General features: G+C 41.2%; 2 protein-coding genes and 1 long non-coding RNA gene across 6 annotated transcripts in view; 1 reads left to right on the top strand and 2 right to left on the bottom strand.

Moving 5' to 3' along the window:
- Window positions 1-1132: 1132 nt before the first annotated feature.
- On the bottom strand, window positions 1133-11595 carry LOC148330269 (pyridoxal kinase-like). Of its 2 annotated transcripts, none has more exons than XM_088305438.1 (11): window positions 10908-11590; window positions 7932-7986; window positions 5509-5613; window positions 5350-5433; window positions 4485-4519; window positions 4321-4406; window positions 3822-3867; window positions 3634-3745; window positions 3413-3549; window positions 3051-3117; window positions 1133-2826 (listed from the first exon to the last, which is right to left on the bottom strand). In XM_088305438.1, the coding sequence occupies exons 1-11, from the start codon at window positions 10986-10988 to the stop codon at window positions 2711-2713; spliced, it is 924 nt and encodes a 307-aa protein (XP_088161564.1). In that variant the 5' UTR covers window positions 10989-11590; the 3' UTR covers window positions 1133-2710. The 2 variants fall into 2 exon arrangements, with proteins under 2 accessions (XP_088161564.1, XP_088161565.1); XM_088305439.1 differs by lacking the exon at window positions 1133-2826 and adding an exon at window positions 2882-2973 and having other exon boundaries at window positions 10908-11595.
- LOC148330268 (uncharacterized) lies at window positions 10781-17354 on the top strand. Its single transcript, XR_015845143.1, has 3 exons — window positions 10781-13836; window positions 13928-14111; window positions 17045-17354. It is a non-coding gene; the product is annotated as an uncharacterized LOC148330268 (long non-coding RNA).
- itsn1 (intersectin 1 (SH3 domain protein)) overlaps window positions 12487-17580 on the bottom strand; it is a 40886-nt gene continuing 35792 nt past the window's right edge. For all 3 annotated transcript variants that reach the window (XM_088305435.1, XM_088305434.1, XM_088305436.1), the window contains 8 exons: window positions 17186-17317; window positions 17021-17101; window positions 15868-15989; window positions 15712-15794; window positions 15547-15630; window positions 15386-15450; window positions 14474-14582; window positions 12487-14072 (listed from right to left, as the gene is read on the bottom strand). In XM_088305435.1, coding sequence (XP_088161561.1) covers window positions 13924-14072; window positions 14474-14582; window positions 15386-15450; window positions 15547-15630; window positions 15712-15794; window positions 15868-15989; window positions 17021-17101; window positions 17186-17317 — 825 coding nt within the window. In that variant the 3' untranslated portion in view covers window positions 12487-13923. The remainder of the gene's footprint in view (window positions 14073-14473; window positions 14583-15385; window positions 15451-15546; window positions 15631-15711; window positions 15795-15867; window positions 15990-17020; window positions 17102-17185; window positions 17318-17580) is intronic.

The raw sequence follows: 17580 nt of genomic DNA, 5'->3' as shown, positions 1-17580 counted from the left end.
CAAAACACACTTTGTGGTTACCTTTTTAAAAACAACTGTTATGTCAACAAAAACAATAAATGTAAAGAAATAAACTGTGAAGTGTCATTTCTGTAGTACTCGTGCTGAATGTGTGCCGTTAAAGGGCCTGGCCTGGTGAGTGATGCGGAATCGGGCTGCCCTGACAACAGATCCTTGTGAGCGTTTTCATTCTGTATTTGACTGTTTGACCTGTTCAATAAACAGCTGATAGTCTCTATCATTATCCACACGCCAGGGCCTTACAGTCATTTAAATGAGCCATTTTTTTGCCCACTCCACTCCAGCAGCAGCATATCGGAAACTCAAGTTCCCCAAACTGTTGGCTAACGACACGGAAAAAAGAAAAAGAAATTTGACCAAGCAACAACTTCACAATCCTAAGTCAACGCATCACTGTAATAGTTTTTTTTCTGTCCAGACAATGGGGGGAAAAAAAGGTTTTTCTTTCCTTTATCGATAAAACCCCACAACCCTAAACCAACGCCACTTTGACATGCATCAACTGCGTTGCGTTCGGTTTCTGACACATCACTGGAGTGCTTGTTGATGGGAATTTTAAGGAGCCTTAACGTGTTCCTCTGTTCTTATTTGGCCACGTTTTCAGAAGATTTCTCAATTTTTGTCGGTATTATCACATACACACACGCACAGAAAACCCTGTGACCATTCACAAATACAAATCCGCACGCACACAGTTTCTGAAACGGCACAACAGGCAGACATTTGGACCGATCAACGCGGCCGCCTGCTTGGCCAGCAGGAAGCTAAGACACTGTAGTCAGAAAGAGCGACCAACTAGATGAAGCTGACACAGAAGCTAAAATACGTGAAGCAGCAGTCAAAACAGCTTGATGATGATATCCATGATGATAAACGAGTCACCGCACGATTACCAGTACGATGTTAGCGTATCGTTAGCGTAAATTAACAGGATAAAAATCACTGAGCAACACCCAGGACGACACATTTAGTCATCGCGAATCTTGTTGCTCAGTGCAGTTTTGTTAACATCTGCTAAAACACCATATTTCCTCAGATAATGCCAGCGAAATATTTGCCAAATTGCAAATACACATTGCAATTAGTAGTTCATATTAGAGGAAATGATGCGTTTTGTTGTGAAATGCGCTTTAAAAATAAAGTTGCATTATATTGCATTTCAAAGTATTTTCCTCTCGGTAAAACTAGTTATTTTGTATAACTATGTAATCCCCCACACCACATCTCTGAAAAGCCATCTCTGCTTAGCTATTAGGTGAAAGATTCTCTTATTTGTGATTTCTTAAATGTCCTATGAGGTGACAAGATGTAAAACAGTATGCCTTACTGCTGCTTTGGTCAGCAAGTTCAAATGGGTTTAGTGTGTGTGTGTGGGGGTGTGTGTGTGTGTGTGAGTACAACATAGCACATCCTCTATTTTGAGAAAATACGGCATTACAGAAAAAGATTTTCTTCTTCAAAATATCAGCGAGATCAGACAAAAACAACAAAAAAAAACTGCTTCATAACATTGTAGTCATTTTGAAATGCGTCATCCATTTTGGGAAAGACACACTGCAATCTTTCTTGCCAGATCTCAAGACGGTATCTGGTTTCAAACTGTGACATCAAGACATTTACGTTACTAGTACTACTCCAGATGTATAATTATTACATTATTGCAAAATGTAATCATTTGTTTTCCCTCCTCACATCACCTCTTATTAGGATGCTGGAGATACTAAGTGTGGAATATTTTGAATGATCGAAATAACAAATTTGGTGAAACTTTTATATGCAGTGTTCTCAGCTTTGGCCAATGTGAATGTAACTTCAAAGCAACTAGGTGGGGTACACACGTACCAATAATCGGACCCAATTTCAGCACTTTTCAAAGTCAGCAAGGGCCTAATTGTTGGATGTCTTCTAACGAGAATCCTGAGTCATCATCCAGTGGTGTGTTAAGAGAGATTTTTCCTGACCCGATTGTCTGGGAAACAATTGGAAATGTTAAACTCGTTCAATATTTGATGATTGTTGCCTCTTCCAGGTCAGCCTTGGTAGCTACGACCACCACAGACATTTACTTTGTGGGAGGAGACTCACGATTACTGGTCTAGTCATCTTGATGTGTGTGTGGTGTGTTGGTCATCTCGAGGGGATGGCACACAATTAGAACACACTTGTGTGGTCCATTATGTTGGAAAAATCAGTCCTGATATTAAAAATCGATATGCGTGTACCCCCCTTAAAATTGAGGTACTATTCAAGTACTTGAGTAAAAGTACCAATGTATTTGATTAGTTGACACATTAATTGTGTGTGTGTGTGTGTGTGTGTGTGCGTGTAGTTGAGTAGCACACAATGGTCAAATAGACAGTTGAGCTATCATACAGATGGTCCAATACAGATATAGTACAACATCTATACATCAACTATACATTGTGCGTTTTTTTTCCTTTGTATTTTCTGTGGGAGGGTGATCACCATTACATCACTGCTAAAAGACGCGTAGAAGTAGAAGTGGAGCCACAGATACACAATTTCGGACCACAAAGAGTGCGTCTCACGTCCTGTTTTTGACGGGCTGCCTCTCCAGACTATCTGCGGGTCAGCGCGGAGACTAATGACTTGTCGGAGGCGCCAAAAATGGGGTTGATACGTTACAAAATGACCTTGACAGTGACGGTGGGAATGGAGGTGGCCGTCGTTATGATATGATGGTGGCCTCCGTCACGATGGCGGGGTCTTCTATGTCAGCTTTGCTCTGGACCATCCGCAGCTCAAGCTGGGGCGGACTGGGCCTCCGACCGGGACCGGCAAGTTCTGAGGAGAGGAAGAAGGAGAAGACAATCAAGATTTTGGGAGACAGAGAAGGCCTTGACTTCACACCACTGGCTCAAACCCATGTATTTATTGGTCGAATAGTCAAGAATTCTGGGGCTAAAAAAAGTTTTTGTCATCGATAACATGCTGAAAGAAAAAAAAAAAGCATCTGTTGAAAACAGCTGTGAGTGCGCCACCCTATTGGCGGAGAAGGTTTTCCTTACCATGAGCGTATGATATAGTCCTCTGGATGACGTGATGCATCACCGAAAATGTTTTCTCACAAGCTGTCTGTTCGGCACCAGGGTGGACAGAGAAGATATGCATATTAAAGTTGAGTGGAGAATTTTTGAAAAACATTCTACAAAAGTATTGGGACACTTTGGAGAAGTAAAAAGGGAAAAAAATCGTTAAACCGCTACTAGCATGCAACTAGTCTCTAGCCCCTGCCTCACCCGCTATTATCTGCATTCTGGTTTTCTCTTTCCCGCTCTACCAGGGATCTAGTCCAACCACGGATTGGTTAATTGATTGATTAAGAGCTGTGTCCCAATACGTTTGTCCACTCCTGAGTGGGCGAAGATACCTTGAGGTCATTTGGGTAGTGGTGCGTCCACGCGAGCAGCATAGCGGCAAACAAGTCGCCTGTCCCAACAAAGACGGCGTCCACCTTCGGAACTTCTATTCTGACCCTCTGCATCGTCCTGCTGCCGTCAGGACGAACTGAATGTAGAACGACTATTTACTTTTGTTCTCTCAAGCACAGTACATAATGCAATCAATCAATCAATGTGAAGTGACTCGCACCGTGACGCTGGCTGCCCAGTGACACCAGGAAGCGATCGCCCAGTCTGGAGGGCAGATCAGAGGAGGTGATGACCACCGTGTCTGGGCCCATGGCATGCAGCAAGTCCATCACCTGCACCCCGGACAGACATTTTCAAACTGGGTTGTCCAAAAGTTGACAATAATTATGAATAATGGAGGTTTCTCACCTCCACAGCATCTTTCTCTGTGCTGATGTTTTTCCCCGTCAACAGTCTGAAAATTAGGAGAAATAATTAGCCCCAGGGGCACCTCAATAAATTGGTAGTACAATGGAAACCTTACTTTTTTTTACGAGTTTAACTGAAAAAAGAAAGTAAGCCAATATGCCAATGAAAAAAAATAACCCAAAAATAGCAAGTATGCTCTTGACGTTTCGTGCAATGATGGGAGAATCTTAAAGGGATCATTCAGCCAGGATGGTCCCTTTTTCCAAAAAAAAACCCATACATATGTGTGTGTGTGTGTATATATATATATATATATATATATATATATATATATTGTTTCATGACACCATCCATTATCAACACTTGACTTTGGTTTCAAATTGTGTGTTCCCATCGATGCAAATTGGTTTTTTTTCCAACTAAAATGTATATTAACATCCTTGCAACCGGTCACTGAAATTCATGATTGCTAAATGAAAGAGTGATGAATACAACTCACTCTGCCTCAAACTGGTTGGGAGTGATGATGTCAGCAACAGGAACCACCTTGTTCTTGTACACTGGATACAGATTCTGAGGGACATACTGCCAAGACACTTACAGTCATAACGTGAAGACAAAACACAAACACTCAAACAGACAAATAAAGCACTCGCAACCCACCATGGAGCCGTGGTCACCCAGCACCGGGTCGCACACTGCAACGACAAACAACGCACGTGGACGCAATTCAAACCCAGAGTAAGCTTTGTTGTGAACATGCAGTGATTCTCAAAATGTGGAACAAGTAAAACAAGTGGTTTCAGTAAGTGCACTTCAGTTGTATTTGATGTTGGCGTTCAAAACACGACTAGGGGTAGACTTATATGCTTTTTTTTTAAGGCCGACACCAATTATTAGTAGTCATGAGGGCCGATAACCGGTATTTGAAGCCGATATTCGTTTATGGGGAGAAAAAGGGGCAAAATGGTGTCAAAATTTTGAAAAAACAGCAACTCCATAACTTGATCTAGTTATATTACCTTTAAGCACATGTTTATTAAACAACTATGGTGATTTACAACATGTTAAAGCTTTTTTACATCTGAGAAAATAGACAACCAAGTTTTAAGAGTCTCACAAAAAGTGCAAGGAGCTGCCATCTCTTTAAAATTTATTCTGGCAAATAGTTTTATTTTCGATGTGAGTTGTAATAGACTGACATTAAAATTTCTGCAAAGTGTGTTGCCTGTTGCCTCCCATAGTGCGTGTGACTCCAGGTGAAAAAGCAAACAGGCAGCTTACTGCTGATTGGCTGCCACCCACTGCACAAGGAACCAATCAGATGGTGCTGTGGATGGGCCAATCTGCTTCTGCAGGCAGGGCCACCAGCACAGCAGAGAAAGAGAGAAGTGTGCTGCAGCGAGCCAAAATAAACCAGCTTTTAATTTATCGGCCTTGGAAGTTAAAAAAAGGCAGATGCCAATAATCGGCAAAATGCCCCAATAATCAGCCTCACGAATTTTCAAGAATAAAAGTGACCGCTCACCATACACCAAGTTTGGATTGGCTCTCTTCAGCTCCTGAACAATATCCACCACCATCTCCAGGAAGGACGTGTCCCTAGTGTACCCTGAACACAACACGCGCACGCAATTTGTCCAGACATCTAACAGATTCGTCACCGACTACTTACGCACGCACGCACCTGTGAGAACGTAATCATACTGGTGCACGTTGTTGAGCTTGATGCCTTCGTAGAGAACGTGAAGCTCGTCGGCCGTCAACACTTGGCCCTTCCAGTGTGAATAACCTGAAGGAAGACGAGGGGGCCTGTTAGTTGCCAATCGCACTCGCTCCTTCAATGCACGATTGGTAGACGGCCAAAATGCAACAGGACACTGTTGTTTCAAATGGAATATTTGCCAATGTACACACACACACACCCCCACACACCAGTATTTACATACACTAACGGATATACAAACAGACATACACACAAGGCACACATACAGGCTGGCAAACGCAGACAAGGACAGATGGACATGCACGTACGGAGAAGGGCACACACACACTAAATAGATATGGACGAAAACAGGACAGATGCACGTGGATGGGGACGAAACACACACGAATGGAAATACACTGAGAATACACACAGAGAGTGCCGCATACACAAAGGAGACACTGAAAAGGACAAGGATATAAATGTGTGACTTTAAATAGGTGTGACTTGACTGGTGCACGTGCGTGCGTGTGTGCATGCGTGCGGGGGTGTGTGCGTGTGTGTGTGTGTGCAGGCGCTGGTGCACGGTCTGTCTGCTGCAGGCTGATGTCGCAGCTCCAGGTGAGTCACAGGCAGGTCACGTGTTGGGTGGGGGGTGGGGATTTGTGGTTGCCAGGCAACACGACAAAAGAAAGCCACAGGGGCTGAGAAGAGACGAGAGCAGTGGGAGCGCCTCGCCTGCAAGTGTCTGTATGTGTCCACGTGTATGCGCGCGTATGAGATAACGTCATCACCGTGTATGAGTGCGTATGAGATGATGTCATCACCTGCTGCTATGCTTCCAGGAAGCCCCCCCCCCTCCCCCATCTTTTTACTACCTCTCAGGTCTAAGCTGAAGCATATTCTTCACGATGGATATAATTATTCTGTTAGGTATTAATTTTAAATGGTACTATTTGATTTTTTGTTTTTTCAAAAAAATAGCACATGATCGTTTCTTGACTAGGAAGTCAAATTAAATCTCAGACGTCCCTCAAGATGCTATTATTGTTTGCAACTGTAAAAATTAAATCTGTTCACTATTTACAAAGGAAAATCCAACAGTTAATTGGTCCTCAACAGAGATGGCGGAATGGTGACATGAAATGCAACAACAGCCAATCAGGAAGCTCGCTGAAGTTGGTAGTAGCCAGCTTCTCGTATTTCTTGTATTCTTTTGAGTTCTTTTCAACAGTCTCAAAGTTGCATGGCACTATGCTGCCTCTCACGGGTCAGTACTGCTACTCCAACAGACATGCTTAATGCACATGTCCAGCAACAATAAAACAAATTCACATTTTTACAAACACAATTTTAACAAAACGTTAAAATGTTAAAAATGGGTAAGTGTGCATATCAATGAGTCAGTCACTATTTGAATAGCTAAAGAGGTCTGGTTTCATCAGAGTTCGGCTACTCAACAAAATCTGATTGAAAATGCCGCACACAGGTATTCCACTAATCATACCATCGATTAAATATGGATAAAAATTGATTTTGCATCAATCACAGAAAGAAATTAGGTATGAGTGTTTTGTGTGTGTGTGTAAGTGCAGGCATGCTCATGGCTTTATGTTGGTACGTATGATAAGAGGGAGTAGTCTTGGTGGGACTTTATTGTCTGATCTTCTCAGCATCAGTCAACACGCTTTTTGTCAGACAGTCTGAAGCATTTGTTCAAACAGGGAACATATTTATGTATGTATATCACAGAGTATGCGTTATGATGGTTAGCAGAAGTATGCGATCTTGGAAATACGAAAAGCTGAAAAAGCTGGTGAGTTGGCGCCACTCCAATGCTTGTATTGCACTAAATAGAAGATTACGTTGCAAACTTAAAAAGCATTCCTAAATTTTGAATTAAGCCGATTTTATGGAAGCACTGAGCAGAAGTTAGATGTGTCACAGAAAGACAAGACGAATATAAAGTTACTGTGTAAAATTCTATTTTTTCTCTGGATTTTGGACAAAGCCACTCAATTACCTAAAACTTAACATTGTCCTCCTGATAATTATTTGCTAAAATAAAAAAGTAGGATGAAAAGTATTTTCCAGGTGAAAGAAGGGAGTCTATTTTTTTCATTTGGTAGATTTGATGTCAAAATATGCATAAGAGCACAACATGCTGTGGATTTTGACGAATCAGTCAAAATGCTCTAGATCGGCTGCCACTTGAGGGTTGTGATCAGCGCACGTCCACGTCTTACATGAGACGTCATTAACGGCGAGCCAGGTCTTAATGCAATGCAAGCACGCACGTCAAACCTCAACAACAGCGCCATACTTCAAATATCTGCTAAGTGGCCGGTGTAGCAGCGCACACCAGCACACGCACCAAAGGAAGATGTTGAAAGTGTTAATCTCACCTGTATGGTTGGAGAATTGCACTGAGTTGATGGAGTCTACCTCAAAGCCCAAAACCTGCAAGGACACAAACACACACAGACACAAGATAGAAAGCAAGAAAGAGGATTTAAAAAAAAAAAAAAAAAGGTAAAAACACCAATTTAGAGGTGAAAAACTCTACCATGATGAATCAATATTACATCAGCACAAATAATCTGTGACAAACACATTCTAACCGAATGGAAAGAGACTATCTTGACCTCGCTGAGCAGCAGAAAGAGGTCAATGACAGATAGATGAGGGATGTGGCAATATTTGTGATTCATTTCAAGTAATGTGACAATAACGTGTCATTCACTTTCTGCCTTTCTTCCTTCATTGTTCTTTCATCACACCTGCTTTAAGTTCAAGCAAATGTACAACCTTCTTTTCGTGGCTTTATGCAACATTTCTGCCCGAATTGCTTCCTCCTACTTTGAACCTGCTTTTTCATCTTTCCTTACTTCTTTTTTGTTTACTTTTCTGCCTATCCTGTTTATCTTTTTTTTTCTTTGGAGGGGGGCAGGGGTTGTTTTTGCATCCATACTTCCATTGCTTCAAACTGCTTTTCTCTCGTTCTTCCTTTGGTACCGTGCTGAAATACTGCTTCAAATACCCTTTTCTTTCTGCAGGCTTCAAATGATTTGCCATTATTTATGGTACTTGTAAAACTCCTTAAAAAAGAATTTTGCTACTTTTGTATTTTCAAGGCACTTCTCAATTAATTCGACACTGTATACGGCCTACAAAGTTGAACTTCAGACAACTTTGTGTGTGGCAACAGTGTTTGCTGCATTGTGCTAATATTCCAACAAAACATCCCACGCATGTGTCTGCTAGACTTTGCTTGGCCAACTTGAAAGTCCACAGGTCAAATCTGCCCAGTCACAGGACGGAAGCAAATATTTTCTTTAAATCAGTTACCACCGTGGGCGGAAATGGTTTAGCTGTCAAAGATGGCACATGTAATGAATATTTAGACATATGTATTGAGTTTAATCTAAAATACAACATGTGTGATGCCAACCGTACGCAACAATAAATACCATACAACTTAATTCATATGGTGCATTTCACAACAGCTGGAGCTGGAATAAAGCGCTTTCCATAGGTGCAATATAAAGCCGCTTTCTTCCTCACTCGTTTATTCCCAGAAAAAAGGAGAAAAATGAAAGCTGAAACGCCAAGCATAACCAGTGACAACTTGAGCACTCAGTGATGCCACTCGGAGAAATCTGCAGCCAAACGGTGGCCTCCAACGTCGCATGCCGCCTTTGTCCTGACAGGAAGTGACGCCCTGCATGCTCATCGTAATCCTCCGCTCCAAGAGAGGTACAATATTCGCTTTGTCCCTTATACACGGCCTGTAATGCAGCTGCCTTCTCAGCAAGTTAACAGCACCGACATGGCCTCCGAAAAGAGGAAAGGGGTAAAAGCAGCTTTTACAGGCCATGTAAAAGGGACGTCTATTATATAGACCAACTAATGGCTTCAGTGGTTATCCGCGCATAAAGACTATCATTTGCGCAATAGTAGGCGCAAAGAAAATCAATCAGACGTAAGAAGTTGAAGTCGCTCTGGTGGGCTGAGGACGAACCCCTCGCAACTTCCCCAGCATCCCGAGGCGCCTAGGTTGCCAAAAATAGATGAAGCACTTCTTGCCACAGCGTGATGGGATGATGTGGATGCCCATCCAACATCATTGTCATCATCATCATCCAACCAAAGCAACCACCATCCATTACAGTCACACTGTCAACAGCAGAAATGTCAAAGGGCTAACACGCTCACTTTCACGGCCTGCTGAGCAAATCTCCTCTGTCTCTTTCACATATACAAGCAGTAAAGTCGGTTAGCCTTTCAACCATTGGTGTAGTGTGGCATATTTACGTGCCATGATAGAGAGGTATGTGCTCCCTCTTATGTGCTCCAGTTAAGTGAGCAGCAACAAGTGTGCAGAGGGAAATGATCCAATTTTACTCAATTAGTCCAAAATGTGTTGATTTCCAAACATAATTTCTAGAGGTCCAACGATTAATCAATTAGTCTGCAACTAATTGATTATAAAAATAAGAGACATCTATTTTGATAAGTGATTAATTGTTTATACCCACTCATGTTTAAATTTGGGTTGGTGTTGGAGGAAGGTTTTTGTGTGATATTGCCCTTACAAAATCTGGTCCAAGCATGCCTTCAAATTACGGTAATAGTATAACAGTATAACTTCATTATTTCTCAACTTAGCTCCTCTACTCATTTTGTTTTGTCTGATACTTGGGGAAACCTTTTTCCGATTGGCTGACAGGTTTCAGTTAAAAATAGGCCTCCCTTGCCCAAAGTCAGCTGGGGTTTAACTCAAGCTCAAGCAAGAGTTCTCTAATGAGGATAAGCCCAACAGAAAATTGATGGCTGGATATGAAATTGAACCAATTATGAGGAATTTGGATATCGAGTGTGTCTCGTAATGGACTGTTTGACCTTAAGAGGTTCTACTAACCACCTGGACTAATGTAAACACATGCAACTACTGTGGAAAAAAAAGAAGTGTTCAATTTCGTATGATTGACTGTTCGACACTCGGGCAGGACAATTATGTCGGTTTCGATGTCAAACACACAACGTTTGCTTCAATGACAATGGTGAGTCGTTGAGTGACAGCTAGGAGACGAAACGTCGTAACGGAGGGTTTCATTTCCAGGATGAAAAACTCAAAACGGACACGATGAAGAAAACATAAAGTACGTCACGACTCGTTTGTTGTCAAAGATTTAAAAAAAACTTTGACATCCGTTCTTTCAGTCACAGCGTGCAATGGGGTGGATGGCGTTTTAAAAGGCAGGGGGGGGTGTTTGTACCGGAGCGTCACACACGAAATGTCAGTCAAGGTCCCCCCCCCCCTTCGTCACATCATGGATGCGAAGATACGGAGGAAATGGAGCAGCTTGCTCGGCTTCTACCTGCAGCGGGAAAGAGGCGCTCTTGTTGCCCACATATCCCCGGACGACGTGGCTCTGGATGGACAGGACGCGGCACTCCATGGCGGCTCCCGGTGGTCAGCCGAGGAGGACAGACGCAGGCGGAATCTCGCTTGCTCGCTCGCGTCACCACATAACAACACAGAATAGACAGACGGAGCCCGGCACGCGCCCACCGGCGATTTTGCTGAACGTTATAACCAAATAGCTAACAGGAGGCGAGGTACACGTATGACGGCACCGAGCGTGCGCGTGGGCCGCTGTATCCGAATTAACACCCGTTCTCGATGGAGACGTCTTATTGGTTTAACCGTTTAGAAAAGTTATGCTTCAAGACGTGGTCTGTTCGGGAAATCACCCAGCTCACGCGAATTCACTTAAAAGCACTTGAAATGATACAGTTCGTTTGCCATCGCAGTTGGTGGCGCTGTGAACATCCCGATGCATTAGTGGGATTAAAACGTAGAACAAGATTTGACGCTTGCGCCGTGTTCATACGTAAAAGAAAATCCAATATTTGCGTGGACATGACGAAATAAAGAAAATCCAATATTTGCGTGGACATGACGAAATAAATATATGAGTAGGAATGAATACAAAAGACGGCAACTCCTATCAGTTTATAACGTGAATGTTAGCGTCACGAAATCAAAACCGCACCAAACGTAAACAAAGGGGCTTGTGGCGATCGCCCGCATGCACGGCTAAAAGATAACATTTATCAGATATTTATTTGTGTTTCAAAAGAAAACAAGAAGTAGACTTCAAGGTCACGTGGCTACATTCACGCAAGTTAACAGTCTTGTTTTGAACAGGCGAAATGTAAAACAACCTAAAATACAATGACGTCAGTACAGGGGCATTCACGGACATTCTGGTCATCTAGGTTTGAATGCAAAAAAAAGACGAGCATTTTTTACATAAAACCACACCTAATTATTGTCATAAGGTGTCCTCTAATGCCATTTAAATATTTTTACGGAGGCCGAAAGTAAGCCAGGATAAAAGCACGGTGGGCTGCTTAGCGATTGTGACAAGAGTCGTGACTGAAGGGGATTTATCGACTCGCATTTAAAACACTGCAAGCAGTGGCGGTAGATGTGAACAAAACAAACAAAAAAGACTATATAAATGACAAACAGCAAAGCACTGCGACAGAGTCGTGTTTAGAAGACTAATGAGTACAGCGCAATAGTGCATTTCTCCAACTCCACTTATTGTTCAAGTAGAGAACTAAAGGCCTGCTCGTATATCAAATGTACGTAAGTGATTATTCTCTTGTACGTAGCAAGGGTCAAAGAAAGTATATAAAAATCGTTACGGGTAAAATCTTAAAAAAAAAAAAAAATCACAACCAGGTTCGTTACTCCAAAAAAACAAAACAAAGAGTGAGCAACCAAGTTAATTACCATCACGGGCAAAACTGTTTATACAAAATTAAATCAATGATCCTAATGAGTAAAGAAGATCAAAAATAGAAAAACATGACAACAAAAGTAAATTCTCCTGATGTGAACAGTGTGAGCCTGTGGGTAGAATTACAATGCAAATGGTCTACATGTTGGTCCAACTGAAGTTTATTTTGAACCGTATTAACAGTGAAAAGACAACAAGGTACATACATCATCTAGAGCAACATCTGTCTTCTATCGTCCATTAGCAGTCATATAATAACTTCAGTTCTTCTCAGTAGTATTTCCACAGCTGCCTGAAAGGCGGACAGTTTGAACGGCTCATTAGCTTACTTTTCGTACAGTGTGAGGGGATACAAGGAGTTTCGAGAGGAAAATACAGGCTTTATTAGACATTTTTCTCACTGTCAAGACACAAAACTGGCTCGCCCACATCTAATTGGACAGTGGCTGGTCGCTAAGGTAACCGTCGGTTGTTTACAGTGTGGGGGAAACATGGTACAGTACACAACATTCGTCTTTGAGATGCAGTCCATTTGTGTTTCGGCTCTCAGCAGCAACCTAAACAAGAGGTTGGACATGTGATTAAATCAGTGCTTCTCAATTATGTTCTCTTACACCCCCCCCCCCAGCAAGAAGAAAACAATTTGCGCTTCCACCCACTCTCTGCCGCAACTATAGATAATGGCATTTCGTTGCAAAACAAGCCAACACCGTAGAGTTAATACTCGCTGCACACAATGGGCAATGAGAGCGCCACTGCCTATTACTGGAGTGGATATGCAATTACACTTTACTGTAGTACGGCAGGAAAAAAAGTATGTTCCCCAGGATTATGTGCGCGCCCCCCCAGGGGGTCCCGCCCCACTATTTGAGAAGCACTGGATTAAATGAAGCAACAGAAGTCCTCGCAAAAACAAGTGAATTAATTATTCACCAAAATATAGGGAAAAAGATCAAATAAGTACCCTCTGCTTTAAAAATAAAAATAAAAAAACTTAAGAGTTATTAACCTCATAGAAAAATAAGACAACTTAATATATTTATGGTTAACAAAAAAGAAAACAGAAAATTAATTACCACTACAAAATGAGGAGGGAAAAACCTAACTATCCTCATGGGTACAAAAACGCTAAAACAATTATACTCAACGTCTATCGCTAGTAATTAATTAGCGCTGTTAGCCTTTTCTGCTAAACCTGTACACTTAAAACACGCACATGAGAGATTTGTCACTGCATCGAATATCGGAACATGGAAACAGTTAAGTCAGATGTCCCCTTAGATTAGCCATTCGCAATGTGCTGAGACTTTCGGAGAACAGCTTTTCTTCTGAAACCAGCGCAAAAAAACCCCATTAAATTAAAAAACAAAAAAAACAATAAATAAGTTGTCATTGTGTCGCATTGTGGCTTTCACTTCAGTTCTGCCCGTCAAGTTTTGAAGACGAGCTTCTTCATGGTCCAACGTAACAGCTGATGATTCAACTTCTTCTATTGGTCAGTCAATAAATAAGAATATAGTCTCGGTTTTTCTTGCATCTCTGGTCCAGTTGTTCCTGATAATAAGGATCCAGATGTGCGCTGTCAGGGCTCCTCGAAGAGCTGGAGGTCCAGCCTCACCACAATCTCGCCGGTGGGAACCTCATGGAGCAGCAAGCGCTTGGTGATTGGTCCCTTGGAGCCTTGGTCCTTCTTGATCTCGGCCAGTCGGATCTCTGTCCTGCCCAGGAAGTCTGAAGCGGGGCAATAAGAAGACACATCCCGGTTGTAAGGTGGGGTGCAGACTTTTGCAACAACATTGTTTATTGAAGTTTATTCTAAAATTGGCACATAAAACAAGACAAATTTAAACACCAGCATATTAACCAAACCATAAGGTTTAGTCTACAGAAGTCTGCTTGCTTAATGCAAACAAATATACCATCATGTAAAATGCCATAGACTGTCTTAATAGAAATTAGCAGTGGTATCACAGTAATTCTAAAACTTCAAACAACTGCTACTTGAACATACAGAATTGTCTGTACATTGTAGAGCAATATATCAGTGCCACAAACGAAGCACAACAAAGTTGGTGTTCCCTGCTTTGTATTGCTAGTGTCAGATATTAAATATGAATTTGTGGAGTACCGACCATCCGGCGAGAACTGGTCCCGTTCAAACACTGTAATGCACAGAACGTCCTGCTCCAGGTCCTTGATGAAGAACTGGCAGTTGGAGTTCCACTTGGGATTCAGCGTGTCCTGCCACCCAACATAATTCGTTTACCAAACAATGGAAGCAGACGTTCGCCAAGACTCACAGTGCAAACAAAATTATCTATCTAAACATCGAAAAGGAGCTCATGTTAAAATATATGAATTCAGTTATAACCCAGTTTTACTTACTTTATAAACTTTGCAAAGCAAAATACAAATTCAATTATATGTACAGTTTAGCATTTCATCTGAGAACAAAACACCATGCTCAAGTTACCACTGCGCCTTGCAAACCAACACTGCTGGAGTAGTCTAAATATACGGTAGAAGTTTGGAGAATTGTTTCTCAGACAAATGCCTGTCAAGATAACTCCATTTAGATCGGATTCAGGGATCAAAGAAAGGTATTAGATTAGTCTTTGAATTAAAATATGCTTCATATGTGGTGATTTTACATTCGTTTCAAGATATTATTCAAGTAAATATTTGTTATAAGCTTCATGAAAAAATTGTAGTTGAAAAATGCGTTTAATCAATTACACATTTTTTGGGCGATTAGTTAAAATTTGTAATCGACTGACAACACTATTATGGATCCTCATGGTTAAAAAAAAAAAGAGAATTGTACCCAATTAAAAAAATAAATAAATAACCCATGCGAAAAAACAAATCTTTGTTTGTAAATGATGAATCATAAAAAATAATAAAAAATGTTAATTATTTTTAATGGGTTAAAAAAAAGGAGAAAAAGTACAAAAATCAGTTATCCTCACGGATTAAAAAATAAATCATAATAATAAGAAGAAGACAAAAGTAAATTAATTATCCTCATGGTTAAGAAATGTTACCTGTAAAGTTTTGGTGATGTGGCACTGCGAGCCCATGGTGACCTCACAGTAAGGATTGCTTTTACCTGTCGCACAAATAAACATCCAGACCACATCCTGCTGGTCAGCCACACACATGCTCCTTTCAAATTAAAATCCTGTGTTGCTGTTTTTTTCGTTACCGTGCGAACGACACGGCTTGAGTTCGATGCCCTCCACAATGTTGACCATCAGCCGGCCGATGCCCGTTGCCCTCTGGGAGCGCACTGACGCACCGCACCGCATGACATCAACAACCAGCACAAGCAAAAGCACGTCACAGCATTACAATACAATCAACCCCCTACCCAGATAGGCTTTTTCTCTCTTCTTCTTCTCGGTTTCGATGAAGAGTTCGGAAGCCGCCTTGATTTTCTGGACCCACGCCGTCCTGCGCACAGACACACCAGGCAGCCACACTAGTACTCAAAATTGTTTACCTAGAAAGTTTTGCATTTGTTTACCGCTCGTTGACGCTCTCGGCCCTGAGGGTGTAAACTCTGTCGATGTGAGAGATGTGGAAGAGGGGCTCGTCTCCCGACGGGTCCGTTGGCAGTTTCACCAGAACCTCATTCAGGAAGATGGGCTGCACCGCACGCGCACACACACACCCACCTCATTATTGCAGACGTTCTCTTCATGACTCATGCTTCATGCATTCATAATTTTAAGTGTTTCACAGGGAATTGGTACGTTAGGTTTACACAGATGTCAAATGCATCAACAGGATCTGGTCCAGATAAAACCTGGTTTGACATTTCCATATTGACACGTTGACATTGGCGACAAATTAGCTGACCTTTGATAGAAGTTTCTTTGGGGGTAAGGTCAAGTTTTTTATTATGAAAATAAAGACCCTGTTTGGGGGCAGGAATCTAATAATACTAGAAAACTTGTTTATTTTTTTGGAATGAAAAATAAATAGTCAAATTTCTTTTTCTGATGATTTTTCTTTTTCTTTAGACAAGACAACTTGGTTTTTCCAAGAATAAACAAAAACATTCTGTCCCAAAAAGTTGTATCTTATTGGGTAAAAAAAAAAAAAAAAAAGAACAGAGTTTGATTTTTTTTCTCACAGATGAAAGACGGGAATTTTTTTCCTGAGAATAAAGTCTCAGTTTTTCTAGGAAAAAAGAAATCATGCCATTTTGGAGGGTTTTCTTTTAGAATCAAGCCAGATTTTTTTCAGCAAAATAGTTTTTTAGGGATAAATTGACAATTTTTCTTGAAAAATAAATCATGCTTTCTTTACAGTCAACTTTCAATAATTTTTTTTCCAGATTAAAGTCTTATTTTTCTGAAAGAATGTTTTACTGAAAGAATGTTTTATTGTTTGCATTATTATTATTGTTGGTATTTTAACAACATTGAATCAAGTAAATTTTTCAAATTTTCATTTTTAAACAAAGCCAAAGGTTTTCTCTCAGAAAAAATACATGAATATTAAATTGCTTTTTCTCAAAGGAAGTGCTATCTACTATACAGTAATGTTTTTATTAACATTATTTTATTTTTAAATATAGCGAAGCATCAGATTTTTTTTCTGGTAAAAAGACAAGTTGCACACAAACATAAAAACAAAAGAAAAAAATGCGTGTGTGTGTGTGTTTTTCTCACCGTCTTGTACATGCGGTACTGCAGGTATGTTTTGGCCGAGAAGACTTTGTCGGATCCGGACGAGCCCAGGGGCTTGGTGACCTGCGACATTCAGACACAAAAAGAGTAGTGACGACTAGAGGTGGTGTGCGTGTGTAGACGGCGGGGCGACGAGGGACGCGTCACCTGCGTCAACAGCAGAAAGTCGTTGAAGAGGAAGCCGTAGAGCTCCTTGCTACTTTTGGCTTTGAAGAGTTTGCCGCTGTGGAGAAACTTGCGGGGCCCCAAACAGTTGGTCACCGAGTTGAACACCAGTTGCTGCAACATCGTTCACAACCAGTAAAACTTATCACCCTCGATTCAGCATTCCAACGAGAATTTGTAGTACAGTGCTGTTTGTTCACAATACGTTTCCATGAACTACAAATAACTAAAATCATGATTTTTCAAAGGTCAGTTAATCTATTTTCAAGATGTCTGTGCTGTAGTGGCAGCGATATGTATTTTCATCTCTTATTTCCTGCGTACAAACTGCTTTTGTGTACACTATAGTACAACAAACTCCTTCGACTGTCTTTATG

Source organism: Idiotropiscis lumnitzeri, chromosome 9, assembly GCF_059441095.1.
Source record: "Idiotropiscis lumnitzeri isolate Australia: NSW breed Sydney's pygmy pipehorse chromosome 9, RoL_Ilum_1.0, whole genome shotgun sequence".
In the NCBI taxonomy this organism is placed as follows: domain Eukaryota; kingdom Metazoa; phylum Chordata; class Actinopteri; order Syngnathiformes; family Syngnathidae; genus Idiotropiscis; species Idiotropiscis lumnitzeri.
This window is presented reverse-complemented; position numbering and strand designations above follow the sequence as displayed.